Source organism: Anolis sagrei, chromosome 1 (assembly GCF_037176765.1).
Source record: "Anolis sagrei isolate rAnoSag1 chromosome 1, rAnoSag1.mat, whole genome shotgun sequence".
NCBI classification, from domain to species: domain Eukaryota; kingdom Metazoa; phylum Chordata; class Lepidosauria; order Squamata; family Dactyloidae; genus Anolis; species Anolis sagrei.
Genome location: NC_090021.1, coordinates 235,832,116 through 235,851,608, shown reverse-complemented (window position 1 = coordinate 235,851,608; position 19,493 = coordinate 235,832,116). Strand labels below are relative to the sequence as shown.

The window sequence follows — 19,493 nt, the reverse complement described above, 5'->3', positions numbered from 1 at the left end:
AGGGCAGGCATCCTAAGAGATTGTGAGGTCTGTTGGAAACCAGGCAAGTTAGGTTTATATATTTGTGGAATTGCCAGGGTGGGAGAAAGAACGCTTGTTTGTTGGAGGCAAGTGTGAATGTTGCAATTGGTCACCTTCATTAACATTGAATGGCCTTGTATCTTCAAAGCCTGGCTGCTTCCTGACTGGGGAATCCTTTGTTGGGAGGTGTTAGTTGGCCCTGATTCTTTTACATTTGCACTCCAACAGGCCGGAGTTCTTTTTATATCAAATATGGAAAAATATTATATTGTAAATTGATGTACTGTTTTGGAAGCTTCACAGGATACTAATTGAAATGCATTAGATAAGGGTTATCATTGTCATTACTTGTGAAAACATTTCCCTGCATAAAACCTCTTTTATAATGACTGGTGCCCTAAACCATCTGACACCCATTTGTTTTCCTGCTCCACTGGAATACTGTGAAGTTGAAACAATCAAGTGACTGGGTTGCTGCGAGTTTTCCGGGCTGAGTTTTCCATATAATACTGGCTATCGGTATTTTAAAAAACACTCTAAAATCAAGGCAGTAAGAGCAACACTCAAACAACAGGGTAATTCCAGACAAGAATCAATCAGGGCAAGCTAACACCTTCCAACAAAGGATTCCCCCATGCAGGAAGCAGCCAGGCTTTGAAGCTGCAAAGCCATTAAAGGTTAACCAAGGTGGCTAATTGCCTCAAGCAGACAAGAGTTCTTTCTCTCAACCTGGAGAATTCTTGGACATTCCACAGATATATAAACCTCATTTGTCTAGTTTCTAACATACCTCAGAACCTCTGAGATGCTTGCCATAGATGTGGGTGAAATGTCAGGAGAGAATGCATCTGGAACACGGCCATACAGCCCGGAAAACTCACAGCAACCCAGTGATTCCGGCCATGAAAGCCTTTGACAACACATTAAATCAAGTGACTACTATTCACCAATCTAGGAAGTACCTTCAAGAATATTTTTTAGAGATAACATGATCCCATTCCATGGAGAGCTTTTTTCAAAAAAGAAAAGCTTTAGAGATGATAGGGAAATAAATTAGCAGTGATATCAATTGTTTACTTTTGTGAAAGGAAGGAAGAGGAACAAAACTAGTTGTAGCTAAAATTCTATCAGCTTAATTATTCCCCAATATCTTGTCTCATTGTGGTCTCATCTCCTTGTAGTCTGAGTGGATTAATGGAGAAAAGACAGCTTGTGGAACTGGGAAGAAGATAGCATGAGAAACAATGACAAAAGATCCACTCTTTTTCATATGGGCGAGAGCCTAACGGGGAGGGAGAAAACACGTGAAGGCTCATGTGAAAGGGGAACCCACTCTGGATAACGTAACATAAAAGTTTCCTTTCAGGGAAATGTGCAGTCATATGACCTCTGTATTTGATCAGAGAAATGAGGAAGTGCAAGTGGTGTTGCAAGGCTTTGGAGGACAGCAAACATTTTGAAGAATATCGGAGAGCCAGTTATAGAAGGCAGTGAAGAAAGATCCAGGGAAAAACAGAAAGGCACTGAGTGACCAAATAGGAAGCAGCTGAGAACGCAAGGAATCAGGGTCTACTTTGACCGGAAAAAAGAAAGGATTCAGGGAGAGGGACTGCATGGCCTCACCAGGTACCCAAGGGGAACGCAAACCCCTCTTAGCACCGGAGGAGGCCCTGGACAGGCCTGCCACATCCCCTTTCGAGGGCAGAAAGGCTGCCTGTGCAGCCGTGCTGGTGGTGGAGATTCTGGAGCGTGCAGCTTTCTTTGGCATTGTCTCGAACCTTGTCCTCTACCTCAACAGCAGCATCTTCAACTGGGGTGGTTCTCAAGCATCGCGAGCATCCCTCCTCTTCCTGGGTGCCTCTTACCTGCTTTCCCCCATCGGAGGGTGGCTTGCTGATGCTTACCTTGGCCGCTACTGGACCATCGCCTTGAGCTTCCTGCTTTACCTGTTAACTGCCTGCCTCCTGCCTGCTGTGGCCTCACAGGATGGACGACATTGGCTGTGTGGAGAGATGCCAGCCTACCCGGTGCAGCCTTCATGTCCAAAGGGGAGTAAAGATTGCATGGAGCACCTGCCAAGCCAGTACTGTGCCCCCGTCATGTACACGGGTCTCCTGCTTCTTGCCCTGGGCATCAGTTCAGTCAAAGCTAACCTCACACCATTTGGTGCAGATCAGGTAAGAGACTGTTGCATAGGGTAAAGGTAAAGGTTTTCCCCTGACATTAAGTCCAGTCGTGTCCGACTCTGGGGGTTGGTGCTCATCTCCATTTCTAAGCCGAAGAGCCGGCATTGTCATCTCCAAGGTCATGTGGCCATCATGACTGCATGGAGTGCTGTTACCTTCCTGCCAGAGTGGTATCTATTGGTCTACTCACATTTGCATGTTTTCAAATTGCTAGGTTCGAATCCGCTTCCCGGATTTGAACCTGAGACGTTTCGGTCAGCAAGTTCGGCAGCTCAGCAGTTTAATCCACTGCACCACCGAGGGTTCTGATAGATAAATTTGATATAATAAAACCTGTTATATGGCAACATTTGAAGTAACTCTTTAACTTCACACATAAGTATTTTGTTTGTCTTTGGATGTTGCACTATGATTTCAATCATCTAGTTCTGTCTGAACCCAACAGTTTGGTTTTCTTAGTTGAGTGGATGGTGATGAACTGAATAGGCATTTGGTAGATTTTTTTCCTATATTTCTTGTTAATTTTATTATTTTGCTTTTTAATCATCTTTCAGTATGTCCTCACACTTTTGGTACTTTTGTATTAAATATAGAAATTTATTGTTTGTCTTCAAGTCATTTCTGACTTATGGTGACCCTAATGTGACCCATCACAGGTTTTTCTGGGGCTGAGAATGTGTGACTTGCCCAAGGTTCTAGCTGAGAGGAGATTTGAACCCTGGTCTCTGAAGTCCAACATTCAAACCACTATGCCACAGTAGGGTTTTTTTTTTAATGAAAAAATAAGTGTGCTATTGCGCACACCAAACCCAGAATGCTTTCTGAAGTTTGCACTAGATATCTGATAAGTCTTTGTATTATTCCTTCCAACATATGGCAAATTCTATAAAAAGAAAGTACAACATTACAAAAGGATCTGCAGGCTTGAGACTTCAAATTAAATACACAATTCTCCTTTTCCATTTCCAGTGTGTTTTTTTGAAGCTTTATAGAAAAACATTTGTGCTGAAGCCTCAGAAAGTGAAGTATTCCTCAGAGCCTTTGCTTGGAAACTCTTGTGATTTTAATGCAGATTATTTGTTTTATGTGGCTTTTTTTTATTTCTGTTTGAACCTCTTAAAACTTGGAAGAGAGAAGATGGAAAGGGGTGTTTTTTTCAACAAACTCCTTAGAGAGAACAAAAAAGTGCCATGCCTGTGGCAGAGAACAGAACAATGGCTTAGTTCATCCTCTCCGCACAAGAGAAGTTAACTGGCACTCTTGCATTGTAATGTGGCATTCTCGGGGGCTTCCAGATAATGCAATCAGCTTTTCTCATTCACAGGTTTTTATATCATCTTTGGCTCATATTGCTTCTGTGTTCTTTCACAGCTCCTTCCATCTTATTTTCTCACCACAGAGGTCTGTTGAAGAAACAATGGTGTAACCACACAGTACTTTTTGACAAAGGGAACTATCTTCCCTTCTTACTCAGGGGTTTTTGGTTAATTCTTCATCTCTCTCTTAAGATTGTGTCTTTACTGCTACCTAGGCCATGTCTCCAATGGCTGGTAAATTCAGAATCAATCCTAAGCAGAAATACAACAGCGAAGCTGTACCGTTCCCATGATATCACCACCACAGCATTCCCATGGGAATCCCACGTTCATGCATTTTTGCTGGACCTTTTCTGCCCTCACTTGTTTTTCCTGCTGTTGTGCACAAGCCAAGAAACTGTAAATACAATGCAGTGGACAACTGAATCCACTAACTATGTCAAGGAGTGCAGTTGGTCAGAAAAATAGGTCTGTCTTGGTGGCTCCCCACAGCAGTGCCTCCTTAGTGGCTGCTCATTCCATTTTCTCATTTGTGGGTGTGTGCTCCTTCCCATGATTATGCTGCTCGTGGATTAATCTTGAGAATGAACCCACAAAATGTATTGCACATGGAAGACCTAAAAGTCAAAGAAGAACACAAGTTAAAAAAAAGGGGAAGTTCCTCTAACCCAGTGGTTCCCAACTTTTTTTTACCAGAGATCACTTGATCAGGGAACCACTCTCCAACATTAGTACCAAAAAGTGTTATGAATCAACTTTAGATTGGGTTTGGTTATTTGGGATGCCAATTCAGAAAATTGCATTGAATAGACCACATCAGCTCTAGTTTCTGCTACAGAAGATATGCCATCCAGTAGTTGCCATCTGCTCACCCACAGAAAACCATATTTAATAATCTAGAGCTGTTGTGGTCTATCCAATGCAATTTAATGAATCTGGACTCCAAATAACCCCAGGAACAGGCCTAAAAACAAAGACACCAAGAGCCTCTCGCTTCCAGGCACCACATGGAATGGCTCCACTCATAGAATCAAAGAGTTGGAAGAGACCTCATGGGCCATCTAGTCCACTCAGGGGGAGGGAGAAGGAGGAGAGGCAGCAGTCAGGAGGCTTGTTGTTGCGTTATTCGTAGGTAGTCAGCCTCTCCCCTCCCGACATCCCCTTTGCCTCTGCACTGTAAGAGGGTTTCATGAGACCAGTTGCTCTTGTTGCAACGGTGTAGTAACGGTGAGGCCACGGTTCATATTTTAGTTCTTGGGGTCCACGGGTGGTCCACAAACCACAGGTTGGGAACCACTGCTCTAACCTGAGGAATCCTTTCTTGGCCATGTAGGGAATTACTTGAAAAAGTTATTTTTTAATTATAACTTCAAAATCTCCCAGCCATCTCCAGCACCCGCCATACTGACAGGGGATTCTGGATGCTGTAGTCCAACAAGTAACTCTTCCACACTGTGACCAAGAGACTATTTTTATATTGGCTAGCCATGCTATTGACTTGTTAATAAGAACATTTCCCAATGTGTAATATGCTTATTTTCATTGCAGGTGACAGACCGTGGCCGGGATGCTACACGCCGATTCTTCAACTGGTTCTACTGGAGCATTAACATTGGGGCTGTGATCTCACTGCTTGTAGTTGCTTTTATCCAGCAAAATGTAGACTTCCTTACTGGCTATGCCATTCCTGCTGTGTGTCTGGCCCTGGCTCTCTTGATTTTCCTCCTGGCTGCTCCTATCTTTGTCACCAAGCCTGCTGCTGGTAGCCAATTCTCCACCATGTTCCAGTTGGCCTTTCAGAAGAGCAGCTGTGGTAAAGCACTCCAGAAGATGGCTGCAAAAAACAGGTATGTATCCATTCTAGCTGTCTCAATTTGGCAGAGACAGTTCTGATTACTCCTGTGTTCTCCCACTTTTCCGGCTACTTTTTAAATGACCATGCATTTCTCTTCTCCTACGACTCTCGTCCTTTGGCTTCAATGTATTTCAGTTGTTGCAAATTGAGATTAAAGTGCAAAAGGATTTTGCAGTTGACACAGTTCAAGGTTTTAGAAGCAGTGTTGTATATGTGGTCTCATAGCATGCCATGGTGCATGGTAGAAAATATATATAGGAGGGAAATGCACATTGATAGGCATTCATTTTTGGTTGTGTGTTCAATTGCATATTTGGTATCTCTGTTCAGTTCTGCCAGTGTTATTCTAACCCAGAGCTGCATCATATAATTCATATGTACCTTTGCATGTGAAGAAATTTGCTGTGCATTCCACCTGGGAACATGGCTGAAGGCATCTTTAAAAATGCAGCACATGTTTCTCACTAACTGAGTTTGGAGGAAGCTTATAAACCAATAGATCTTCTAGTCTTGTGTGGTCAGCAAGAGATCTTTACAGCAGAAGCTGTGGATTAAATCTGAGATCTTCTGCAGGAAAATCATATTTTCCACCTTCCAGTGGATCTCCCTTGTAACACAGGCCAGAGCAGAGCATCTAAGAGATACTTCTTTCTTCATCAGCTCCCAGCATCTACTATAACAAGCACAGATGCTATGCTGGCCATGTACTTCTGAAAACTATAATCCAAAAAAATAGGAGCAGCTATCATTCCGTTTTAAAAAAAAGGTTTTGGAGTTTTTGATTTAAAAGCACCTGTCGATGGACTCTTTAACAACCAGGAGTCTAAGTGGGAAATATATATAGGGTAATTTTTTTTTCTTCAGAATATTCCTTTGGAATCAGAAGCAAGTATGGTCAGGAGGTGATACTGCTGTTTGCGGATAGCGAAACCTAAGGCCCATCTGGACAGACCAAAATGTGGGACCTGTCTAGGTTTTTACCGGGGGCATCCAAATGATGCCCTAGGTAAAAAAGGAATTAATTTTGAATAACTTCAGTTATTCCAAGTTAATTAAATACCCCATTAGATCTGGGCCTTCCTGGGTCTAATGAAGTATTGGGCCTGTGGGGACTCACTTCAGGGTATCCTGGGACTACCCGAGAGTGAGTCTCCATTTGCCATCACGAACCTTTTGGAGCCCAAAGGTCCAGGATGGTGCCCACCCCTTCTCCCCCAGCCCCCCATATACCCCTTTAAAGTTTTTTAAAAACTTACCCAGCCGTCATTGTGTCCCTCCTCGCACCCTCTTGGCATGAGGAAATGATCTGCCAGGAGATTGGGGGGGGGGGGATTTTTCTCCTCCCCCTCCCCAGTCTCCTGGCACATCATTTCCTCATGCCAGGAGGATGCAAGGAGGAACATAATGGCAACCAGGTAAGTTTTAAAAACTTTTAGAGGTCCTTTTGTGGGGGTTTAGGGTGGCTGCATGTCATCCCAATAGTAATTGGTATGGCATGTAGTCACCCTCCCTAGGAAAGCCCAGGTTTTGGGGACTTAAACTCATGCCAAAGCAGGTTTTTTTAAAACCCGTTTTGGCACAGGCTTAACTCCTGTCTGGAAGTGCCCTAAGTTATCCACCTTTGACACCCAAAATATTTTTCTGGTCATTTTTTCAAACACATTTCTGTTTCACTTTTTATCTACAGAACAAGCAATTCCCAGCCAGAAGCTGATGACACTGCCCCACTTTCGAATATAACACACCAGCCTGTTGGGTATTCACAAGAAGATGACTCCAACTTCCAAATTATGGGAAAAATCATGCCTGTACTGCTTACCCTTATTCCATATTGGATGGTCTACTTCCAGGTAGAGAGCATAAAGGACAGCGTGGTTGTACTTTGAATCTCTGGCCTATTTAGTTGTTATTGATGATGATAATAATGGTGATGGTGATTACATTATGTATTGTTTATTTTATAGATATATCTCTTGCCTTTCAATAAAACTATCCGCAGTTAGTTTATAGAACATAATTAAACAGTTACACAACAATAAAAATATCAAAACAGAAGCACCAAAGCAAAACCAAATGTTGATGGTTAAAATAATATTTCCTAGGCATTCCTGGAAATGCCATGAACTGGGCTTGGGTCCTTTTGTGCTGGAAGCATTTCTCTGTCACTGACCTATGCTCCTTGTCCTCATCAATCTCCCCATATCACTTATTATAATGATGCCCTGAACTTGTAATGGTGGAAACTAAATAATCTAAAAATGAGAGAGGGGGACACTCTTCTTAATCTCAGGATGCGAGCTGCACTGAACTAAGTATAACCATTTTCATATTCAACTCTGATGGTTACTGGTTTCCACATCAATAAATCTGCTGTGGTTTTGAGTCCAGGTTGGAACCCTATATACCTCCAGATAAATCCACCACATTCATTTAATGTTCAGACTAAAGCCCAGAATGGATTATGCTTCACTGATTTGGAAACTACCAGCCACCACTCTCATTGAACTCTCATAGAACCAAGACTGGCTCGGGCCCTGTTGTATACACTGTGAAGCAACACAGGTTTGTCCCTTAGCAAGCATTAAGGTGACATACACAGAGCAGAAGAGGACTTCTATGTTTTCCAGAGCTATGATGAAAAGTTCTAAATATCCTGAAAGCACAGATCCCATCTGACTTTGAAAATTAAGCAGGATCAGACCTGGTTAATTCTTGGAGAGAGGACCACCAAGAAATGCCAGAGGCTGTGGGGTATATCTCAGAGGAAGACAGCATAAACTGTTTTCCTTGCCTAAAAAAACACTATGGAATTCATGGGCTCCACCAGAAGTCGGCAGGCAACTTGAATGCACATGCAAGAGGCTGGGGGAAAGAATTTCATCTGGAGCTAGTTATCTCTAACATGCATGACAAATTTCAGAAATAGCAAAATTCTTCTACTTAACTTTTAAGCGTCCAGGAATTCTATCCATCCAGTTAATTCATAGAGAGCATAAAAATAACTTGATATTTTTGCCTGTACAAACTCTGTCCATTCCAAATTCTGCTGGGACAGCACTGCTAAGTTCAGTCATTTGGAATTAAAGCCTGCTCCAAGCAAGCCTAGAACCAGCCGTAAGCTTTCCAATCTCATGTTATTGGGGTAGAGAGTTTATATAAAAGGTCTGCCAGTTTCATTTCCCCCTTGATTCCTGTTTCCTGATATAACAGAGCTGTAAAGTTGACAAGTGGTTGCAATAAACTGAAATGAAATGTGCAGTAAAAACCCAATGATATGAAAGTAAAGGTGTTTCTATTTCATTTTTAAAGAAAGCTGCATTGTAAATCTCTATTTGTACAGCAAACATGGTTTGCAAAGAAAATTTAGAACCAATTATCCCAAACACATATTTGTGATGGAAAGGAAGAACACATGGAGATAATAACCAAATTGGTTATTCTAACAATGTTGTGAAAGAATGGCTGGAATGACTGTTCTGATAGCAATTTATGGCACTTCTTTACACTTCATTTACTGTTCAGTGCCATGGCATGAATTGGCTATTGAGGGGAGCCCTTCTTTCCCTAGGTATCTTCACTGCATTATGGAATTTCTAACTGCTTTATAATCTGCCCTAAAACTAATTAGCCAATGCATGATTAAACTTAAGTTTATGCCAGAATAGGTTGAAGAAGTTGCTTTGTAAAAATAAAATGTGTGTGTATGTGTTCCATGATGTATGTGTGCACACAGTAATCCTGGCCATGTGTGTGTGTTCCATGATGTATGTGCGCGCACACTAGCGCTGGTCATGTGAAGTTTTAATGTGAACGTATAGGGAGAAAGAATAGTCTAGCCCCAGTAGTTTGGAAAGGAGTACTTCTACTGACTAGATGTGGAGGACCAGATGATCTCCATCGCTGATCTATTCTAGATCTTATAACTTGGGCCCCATCTACACTGACTATTTAATGCAGTTCAAAGCTAGCTTCAAACTGTGGTATCCAGACAACAAACTTGCACAAAAGTATGCAAAAGGAAGTCTTTAATGCACATCAGTGTTCTGAATGCACATTCTGGAACCAGCCTCAAATTGGTTCCAGGATTTCCTATGTAAAATCACTTTTTTCAGTACCAGTTTGAAACTGCATTAAATGCACAGTGTAGGTAGGGGCCTTAGTATCGGCCTGGGCCAAGGGAGCATTGAACTAGTTACCTTCTTCTTGTAACATGTATTTCTTTAATAACATCCATTTCATCTTGAATTTTAGATGCAGTCAACGTATTACCTGCAGGGTCTGCACCTCTCAATCCCCAACATCTTTCAAAACAGATTTATGAACACTAGTGCACTTTCAGCATCTGCAGATGGTCGCTACACGGTAAGCTATGGGGCACATGGGACTGTGTGTCATTAAGTCTCCAGAAATCAGAATGGCAGTGTCTAAACTAGACAAGATTTCTTGCCTGTCAAATTCCTCATTTTTTCTGAAAAATGCCAGAATAGGTTCTTTCATGATGCTAGAAGTCACTCTATTGAAATGTGTCTCTACTCATAGGAAAAGTCTGCTCTGGGGATGAGAAGGAAATGCTCAAGTATCTTAGGTAAAGAACCTGAGATTGAAACAATACAATAGGGTTTAAAAAAAAAAAAAAAAAGTTTTGCATCCTATTTCATTGTCATCACTGGTCACAGTGCTGGAAAAGTAACTTGCTGCACTGCTTATTATTTTATGTATTACTCTTTTGAAAAAAAAAATATTAGGGTTGGTTTTTAAAAAGAAAAAATAGTTCCCCAAAGATCCCTAAAAATACAATTAGAAAACATTGCTCCTCCTTCTGCCCAGTACTGGTAGTCCAGATCCTGCATCAAAAGATGTAAAGCAGGCCTCCTCGAACCCTCCAATGTTTGGGTCTCCAACTCCCAGAATTCCTGACCATTGAATAAGCTGGCTAGGACTTCTGGTAATTGGAGACCAAAACAGGTAGAGGGCTGCTGTTCGAGGATGCCTGCCAAGAAGGCCCATGACATGGCTCCATCCTTCTGTAGCACTCTTCTGCGCACATCCTCCTCCATATAGTGTTGTGTGTGTGCATGGGGGTGAGGGGCTGTCAGAGAAGTATCTGGCTATGTGCCTACAACCAAATATACAACAGCAACACACACCCCTTTATCTCCAGAGAACCCCAGAGAATGCCTTTGCCATTCACATTTGGTGATAGAGATTGAGACATTTCTCTGTCATTTCTTGCTTCATGGCTATGGAGGAGGAGGAACAGGAGAGAGATGAATCCAATAGGGGTCATTGCATGAGGGAGGTAGTGAATTTGTCCTTCAGTAACAACTTAGGGTGCATCCGCATTGTGGAATTAATGCAGTTTGATGCCACTTTACTGCCGTGGCTCAATGTTATTGAATCATGGGAGTTGTCATTTGCAAGTTCTTTAGCCTTCTCTACCAAAGAGTGCAGGTGCCTCACCAAACTACCAATACTATAGCATTGAGCCATTGTGGTGTCAAACTCCGGATTCTTCTACACAGCACCTAAAATGCAGAAGTTGCCAGGTTTAAAGGGTCTGTTTGGCTAAATGGCACTAGTGGTAAATCCGCACTAATTTGCTGCCACGGACAAAAAACATGTGTTAAAAAGGTCCACTTATATTACGATTCCAACCAAAAATGTGCATATTCACATCACTGTATATCCCTGCACTAGCAAAAAAAATGTGATTTCCTTCCCTCCCCCTGCAGACCGGCACTTTTAAAAAGCCCAAAACAGCTGATCAGGCTGTGAAATGGACACACAACTGGTTTAAAGGAAGCACAAAAAGAGAGGAATTAGAACTTTCTTAAATTCTTTATTTTAAACTTTATAATATTAAACAGAGCTTGAAAGTAACAATTGAGGGAGGAGAGAGATCTGGCAGAAGTTTTTTTTAAATGCAAATCTGCTTATATTTATATTAAGATATTCGCATGTGCACATATACAGTCCAGTGCATAATTGCTCACCTCTGGAATAGAGAGAAGTTGTAGAATACAAAAGGGCTGTATTGATGATCTAGAAAAGAATTTTCCCCCCTCCTTCTCTTTAGCAAGCACAACCCCTGCTTTTCAAAGAAGCATAGCTCCTGATAAGCTGCACATGATTCCAGCTCTGACTGCAAACCTTGGTTACCAGAAGACAGAGCAGAAATTGTTCTGTTTCTCCTGAGGCCCCAAGTGGGGCTGCAGTGAGGGAACTGCTGAAATGAGAGAAAGAAGGATATGTCTAAGGAGGAGAGATGGGGAATATGGGGAAACAACTCAGATACTCATATCAACTTAAAGCTTCTTTATCAGGCGAATCCCTTATTTCAGAATTGTAAATTCATCTCTCTTACTCAGAAGAAATTATATTGATTTGTCACTGCTTCCAACATTTCTGATATTGGTAGGAATTGTTGGTTATTTCACAAGTAAAGTAGACCCATTGATTCTGTTACTGAATGGGGAGTCAACACTTCAGTAAATCCAGTTGATTCAGTGCTTCTACTGCACTCAAGACAAATAATAGGATGTAGGCCATTATTTACCAGCCTTCCCTGTTTAATGATGGTGAGCAAGGATCGTCTTCCAACTGAATAGCTCACAGTTTTTTGTACTCCTTTCAGTTTACATTATAGCTGTACTGAGGATTGATTCACACAGTCATTAGTTGAGTGATGGTCTTGGGAAATATGCTGAAAATGCTTGAGTCTATTGCTTTCCTACTTGTATGTGTTGTGGTGTGGGGAGACAAGCACGTGAAAGGCTCAGGATTTTTGCACACTTTGGAAACCATCCTAACATTGTGTTCTAATTAACAGGACTAAAACATGTTTCTCTAGTTGTGCTGCTTATACAAATTCATCTTGTGGTAGTCATGAAGATTTTTTTAATCTCAGTTGGTCCTCATGACATGAACTGGCCACAGTCATGAGTGACCATTCACATAATCACAGTGTACTGAACATGTTATTTGGCTGTGTGGCTCTATCCATAGTTTTGCATGGGACTAATCAGTCCTACAGTTCTTTCATCGGGCACTCATTCAGTCCACTTACCACAACATTGGTAGTCAATTCTGAGCATTCTGGGCATTTTGTGACACATTTGTTGTGAGTGTTTGCCAAACCCTACATAAATCCACTCACAGTGACAGTTTGATTGTGGCTGAATCTACACTGCTATGTAACCCAGTTTCTGATCTCAGATTATCTGCTTCGAACTGGATTATACTGCAATGTAGACCCAGCCTAAGTGAACTGGACCTTTATGGCTCCACGGCATCCACAGTCTCTTTGAATAGCCTTCTATGAAACAGGTATTCGCCTATAAAGCTTTACCTTACAACAGTCACAGAAAAAGATACAGTAGACTCTCACTTATCCAACATAAACAGGCCAGCAGAATGTTGGATAAGTAAAAATGTTGGATAAGAAAGAGGGATTAAGGAAAAGCCTATTAAATGTCAAATTACATTATGATTTTACAAATTAAGCACCAAAACATCATGTTTCACAACAAATCGACAGAAGAAGCAATTCAATACACAGTAACGTTATGTAGTGATTATTATATTTATGAATTTAGAACCAAAACATTGCAATGTATTGAAACAGCTGTAGATCCAGGCAGGAGGCAGACTGTGTTGGATAATATAAAACATTACATGAGCAAAGGATGGATAAATGAGACTCTACCGAACTTTGTTTTTTCTTCTTGGCATTTTGACATTAGACTCTTGATCTCTTTATAGCTCCCAGATGCCTGGCTCCTTCTAGCTAATGTGGTGGTTCTGTTGATTCTGGTTCCTCTGAAAGACCGGGTCATAGACCCATTTCTAGCAAAGAGGAAATTGTTGCCTTCAGCATTAAAAAGGATGGCTCTGGGCATGTTCTTTGGACTTGGCTCAGTCATTTTAGCAGGTAAGTAATCTATTTTAAAGAACTGGAAGCTAGGTAGAGCTAGGCCTGGTTAGCACTTGGATGGGAGACTGCCAAAAAATCCTAAGAGCTGTAGACTATACTTCAGAGGAAGAAATGGACAAAGTCACCTCTGAGTTTCCATATCTAAGAAAACCTCATAAAATTCATAATCCAGGAGACAACTTAAACATACACACACATATTTTATTAGTTATCTTATGTTAACCCCATTCCTTCTTTCTACAATTAAAGCAGTTCACCCCCAAAATGAGTACAAAAATATTTATGAACCATTTTATGTATCTGTTGTTGTTTATTCATTCAGTCGCTTCCAACTTTTCGTGATCTCATGGACCAGCCCACGCCAGAGCTCCCTGTCAGCTATCACGTTTATTATTCTTTTTTGTATCTAAAAGAATAATAAATAAGGCTTGTCTACAGATCTGTCAATCAGTAGGAAAAAATGTGCAATTTCTGTGCTTGCAGGCAACAATTTGTATGTTCAGGAATCTTGTTAAGTGTAGTCCTCCTAGGAACACTTCACAATGTAGATGGGAGACTGTTAATTCTCTTCCATGTAAAGCAACAACAGTAAAAGGCTCCGTTTAAAACAGTGGCACCTCAGATTAAAAAAAAAACTAGGTTATGATCCTATTTTATAATTTCATCTCCCTTTGTTGCTATCCACATAAACATCAGTGTTTGAGGAGATGGGGTTGGCCTTTTTTAAAAAAATGGCCATATACTAACTGATGAGCCCTAAAATGTTTCACTTTATATATTGCGTTCAATTTTTCATCTTTCGGTATTATAATTACAAGATGTCTTCATTTTTTTAAGAAAAAGACATCAAAGGAATGTAATAGTAATGAGGCTGAATGAATTGAGCTATATTGCTTGTTCCCCTTTCCCTTCCTCTTTCTCTCATACATATGCCACACAACACATTATCAGTACAAATACTATTTGAGATTTGCCCTGAGCTTGTAAACTTGCATGCTTTAAACAATGCTGGTTCTGACTGAGTGATAGAACTGTTTACTTGGCTGCTCACCTGGTGCTTATAGGATTTTCCATTTGCAAACATATCCAAAACACATTTTTGTTTGTCTATATTACATGTCCACAAGTCAGAGCAGAGCTTGGGAAAATCCCTAGTATGTTAAAAAGGGGGTGGGGGTTAAAAGTAAATTTTCCAAACTTTGAATCAGATAATACCTTTTCTTTGACCAGTTAGAAGACTCCTTGTTAAAATGTAATGTTAATTAATGTAAGCCATTAATCATCATCATCAATATCTATTTACCGGTACATCTTTTTCAGCATCCTAATAACCCATCTCACGCAGGGGGCTTATTCAAATGCACTGATGTGCTTTGTGTTCCCTGTCAGCTGGAGAGCTATTGCTCTGTAGGGAATACTGTTGCCAAAAGAAAAGTACCATAACGCTTCTGGGATCCCTAAAAATTCTGATATGTATTTTCTGTAAAGTCTTATTCTGGGTCTAAATCATGGTGAGTGTCTTAATGGGAGGCCTGATGGTTTCGCCATCTCACTTTGTTAATGCAATTTATTAATGGTGATAGATGATGAACTATAGTATTCTATCAGCAGGCTCAAAGACCATAATTAATAGCCCTCCAGAGACCAAAAGCTTCCCAAGTATTTGGGGGTACTTTGCCCTGGGAGAAAGCCTTCTAGACCTGCCAGAATAGCTAAACCAAAGAGGGAAGAGATTCCTCTTTTTTTAGGGCTTGTAAATGGGGAGAAGAGGTTGAGTTCCCTTTAACTATGTGTGAAAACATTATCTCTGGAATGTTATAAGTAGGGTGAAGAGTTTTGCCATCCTCTGCTACTTATGCACAGTTAGGTAACCCTGGCATATCCATGATAGGATATACACAATTTGTGCATTTATGTCAATTTCTTCCACCACTATGGTGGGGAATTGGTTACACCCCAGTTCTCAACACCCATCAGCCCCAGCCAACATGGCCAGAGGTGATGGAAGTTGTACTCCAGTAACACCTGGCAAGACAATAATTCTCTGCTCCTGCTCTAAAGCCTGCTTTTCTCTTCAAAAGGTTTGCTGGAGACTAAACGGCTGCAATATGTGAACAGTAATCAAACCATCACGCAGAGGATTGGGAAGGATGACTACATTGCAGCCCCCCTCTCCATTTGGTGGCAAGTGCCTCAGTACCTGCTAATCGGAATCAGTGAAATATTCGCCAGCATCCCAGGTAAGCAGCAGAGGGAGTGCCTATTGCATTTGCAAACAACTTTGGAGGCGAATGTGAAGAGATCCCAGTTCTCATATGTAATCCTGGCCTGTTGCTCTAATTTATTCATCCACATTAAGTCGCATTTCCCCACTCAGGATGTAGCAAGGAGATCGGGCTAAACTGAAAGTGGAATTGGGACACAGTGGGCATAAGTGATGGGTGGGAGGAACAAGCACAGGGCTTATCCATAACCACAAAAACGGTGGTCTAGGAAACCTTAAACTACCATTTCAACATAGCCGGTATGTCACTTTTCCAGCCAACTCTCTGAACTCTTCTTTCTTTCCCAGGGTTGGAGTTTGCCTACTCTGAATCTCCAAAAGCCATGCAAGGAGCCATCATGGGCTTCTTCTTCTTCATTTCTGGAGTGGGGTCACTTTTCGGATCTGGCCTCTTGGCTTTTCTCTCACTGTCAGCCATTGGTTGGATGCACTGCCCAGAGGATTATGGTGAGGAACACAATGAGCAATCTATAACATTGTCTTCTAATTGCAGGAGAAGGACTTGTTTTTATCTCATAGTTTTGTCCTTGAGGAAATAAGGGTGAACTGGACAGGGTGGTGGATGGAAAATGTTCACAGGAACCTAGGTAGAGCCAGGGCCCTATCATGGATTTGATAGGCACCAACTATGCCTAATTATAGGGGCAGATAAAACAAAGAGGGCCACAGAATCTTTGGAACTACCAAGAATGTGTTGTTAGGAGACTATTATACAGAGACAATTCAGGAGAAGTGTGGCCAAGAGCAGCAAAAGGATAGTGGCACCAGCAAGCACCCTGCTGCTTGCTTTGTGCTCACTAATGTCTTTCCCCTTCTATTTCCCTAGGGGACATTAACAAATGTCGGATGGATTATTACTTCTTCCTCCTGGCTGGAATTCAGATGGTAACCTGTATCCTCTTTATTTGGATCTCCTTTCGCTATGAACGTCAGCAGAGGCCCCCTTGTCTCCACTGCACAGACCAGGAGAGCCACTGAGATGCACTGCCCTGTGCCTTTGGGGGGACTGTGAGGAGTTTACCAGCCTGATCCAAAATATTGCTGTATAGTTACTGGATGGGATCTTCTGAAGACCAATGGAATATAAAAGGATTTGAGAAATTAAGAGGGGATAAAACCATCAGTGGCAGCCAGCCAAAGGACTAAAATATATAGCCCCATATTGAAGTGTCATTAGCATATTACTTCCAGAATTGGGAGTGTGAATAATACAGACTATGGAGGCTGCAAACAAAAATTACCATGAGATGCAAAACCGTCGTGCTCAAATTAGGTGGACCATTCTCTTTTAAGAGAGCAAATGTGTTCTTGCTTCCATTAGGACTTACAATTCACCTTGCTCTCCAGTATGTTTCTTTGTAGGGTTGAGAAGGGCATGTTGAAATGAAAAAGGGTTTTCCTTGTGCCCATTTCAGGAACAAACCCCAGGGTAAAATATCTTATCTTTATGTCATAGCAATTTTGTTAAAGATTGCTTCAGAAATCATTTCCTAAAATGCATCAGTTCTCTGTTTCTCAAAGCCAGGATGGGTATAGCAAATGGAGATAGAGAGTGAGGGAGTAAAGCATTTTCTCAACAGCAGACCTTCCTAATATGCCAATAGGATGTGGAAAGATTCGTCTTCTCTTCTGTGAACCGAGAAGGTCTTAAGAGCAGCACAGTCTCCGTTCTTGACGGCTAGCTTGTCACAGAGGAAATTTACAAAAGCATGACATCTTCTAGATTAGAATGTTGCAGACTTGCAACTTGGAATATAAAAATGTTACATATTTTGCAGAGCTTGGAAACATTTCTTTTTTAGACTCGGCCCCAGTCACACTTCCACCTGTCTTGCTGGCTGGAGTTTCTGGGAGCTGTACTCCAAACAAGATAACTTTCCAAAGTACTATATTTTAAAGATGCCTGCGGATGTCACAGGATTCTATTTATTTGAAACAATGAGTTGGGTTTTTATTATCTGAGTGAGCATCTTTTCTGGACTCTTCTTGAACAAATTTGGTTTTTGCATGAGATTGCTGTTGCGTGTCTTCAAGTAGTTTCCGGCTTACGATTGTGACTATTGTGGTTTTTTGGCAACATTTGTTCAGAGGAGGATGGCCTTTGCCTCCTTCTGAGGCAATGTGACTTGTCTAAGGGTGTTCCAAGGGGTTCCCACGACTGAGCAAGGAGGCAAACTTGGTCTCAAGAGTTGTTGCCCAACACCCAAAAACCACTGCACATGAGATGACATGGCTTAAATCTAGTTGCTGATCCTAAGTAGAGTAGATCCCTTGAATTAGTAGTTGAACACAGTCAACACATGTGTAAATTCTATGGATTCAGTGGGTCTCCTCTAGTGGGAGAGACTTGTAGACTTAGGCCACAGTATTTGTTGTTGTGCAGTCAATTTCAGCTTATAGCAACCACATGAATAAGATATCCATGGGGTATAAAGTATCAAAGAACATTTCAATTAGCTTTTTCATCTTAGTATTCTCTTTAGGAATTCAGAATTGAGAAAAAAATAAGAATAGCAGACTTTTAGAAAACCAAACCCATTTTTCTCAAAAGTAAGCTGTGTGGGGGATGTGCAACATATGTATGCAGGCACAATGCCAATATGCTATTGGAAAATCTCTCAATCTCTGACTGAATCAGGACAAACAGCAGCAGGGCTAATTTTTATCATTGCTAGTTTCAGCTCAAGGTTTTAGACTGTGTAGCCTTCCTTTGTCTTCATGAATGTTTGAAATCAAGCTTTCCTACAGAAACATTTAATGCTTAACCAAACTTCTGTAGAATTATAGAAATTCCACGTGATACATGTTTTGGCTGGTTTCCTGGTAATATGAAACCTAATCTTAAATTATTTATGATCAGTGGGCCTATGTGGAGAGAAACAGAAGAAAGGAACTGTCACAGCAGTAAGGTGACAACTCCTATCGACATGAGGTCATGTCTCTTAAACATCTACAATCATTCAACAGGTACCAGTGTTTCTTCGTGGAAGAATTTGAAAACTTGATGAAAAAAGAACTTGATGAAATTATTTTTTCTGTGTGACTTACAGCATCAGGGGTGGGAATCATGAGATTCTCCAGATGTGGGACAGAAAGCCTCAGGAACACTAGCAGAGGCAGTGCTGGGAATTGCAGTAGGAAAACATCTGGAAAGCCACATGATTCCCAATCCTGTATTACTGATACAGGGACTCATGAATAAGTGATGAGGCAGGAAGCTGACCCTGCCGAACCATAGTCAAAAGAGAGGAAAACCCGATGCCATGTTTTCTGAGGGAGCAAAGGCAACCTATGGCCATTGAGTATCTTAGCACCTCAAAGCCATGTCCTCCTTTGTTTCTCACTGAGAAAGGCAAGGGAACCTGTAACTCTCAGATGTCGGACCAATTCCTATCAATGCCCATTACCTTGGTGAGCAAAGGGTGATGGGAATTGAAACTCGCTAACATCTGGATGAAGGTTTTTCATCCCTTGGATGTATTTGGGGTGTGTTTAGGAAGTACCTTATTGCCTGTTATTTTCTAATGATTCAACTGATAAGAGGAAAGGACTTGAAAGAGTCATGTGCTGTGGAGCCTGGTGTTCATATCAATGGGGCAATGAATTTGGTCTGGGATTTAGTCTAAAAGGAGTTCTCAAGGGTACTGAACTCTCTTTCTGGGTGGATAGGCTTTGGCCCCTTGAAAGTACAGTATATAATGAAACCCAGACTGCATTCGGTGCCCCATTGAGTCTTCTGTAGTGGCGATATTGCTTTCTACGTTAAGTTAGGATCAAGGTTGCAAAAGTTCTAATTGAGTCAGGAAAGAAGGGAGGAGTTATCTATTGTTAGCAGATGGTGTTGTGGGTAACTAAACAGGCCTCCCAATCACAAAGAAAGGCACCAGTGAACCATAAA

The 19,493-nt window shown here is 41.3% G+C and overlaps 1 protein-coding gene across 1 annotated transcript; it reads left to right on the top strand.

The window, feature by feature from the left end:
• Positions 1-1,424: 1,424 nt before the first annotated feature.
• Positions 1,425-18,395, top strand: SLC15A3 (solute carrier family 15 member 3). Its single transcript, XM_060771115.2, has 8 exons — positions 1,425-2,198; positions 5,072-5,370; positions 7,066-7,228; positions 9,630-9,740; positions 13,140-13,308; positions 15,393-15,551; positions 15,884-16,042; positions 16,422-18,395. The coding sequence occupies exons 1-8, from the start codon at positions 1,635-1,637 to the stop codon at positions 16,571-16,573; spliced, it is 1,776 nt and encodes a 591-aa protein (XP_060627098.2). The 5' UTR covers positions 1,425-1,634; the 3' UTR covers positions 16,574-18,395.
• Positions 18,396-19,493: the final 1,098 nt, after the last annotated feature.

Coding starts and splice junctions, on each gene's coding strand:
- SLC15A3 (XM_060771115.2), top strand. CDS start 1,635: ATGGCCTCACCAGGTACCCAAGGGGAACGCAAACCCCTCTTAGCACCG. Junction 9,741..13,139: donor CTGCAGATGGTCGCTACACG/GTAAGCTATGGG, acceptor ATCTCTTTATAG/CTCCCAGATGCCTGGCTCCT. Junction 13,309..15,392: donor TGGCTCAGTCATTTTAGCAG/GTAAGTAATCTA, acceptor TCTCTTCAAAAG/GTTTGCTGGAGACTAAACGG.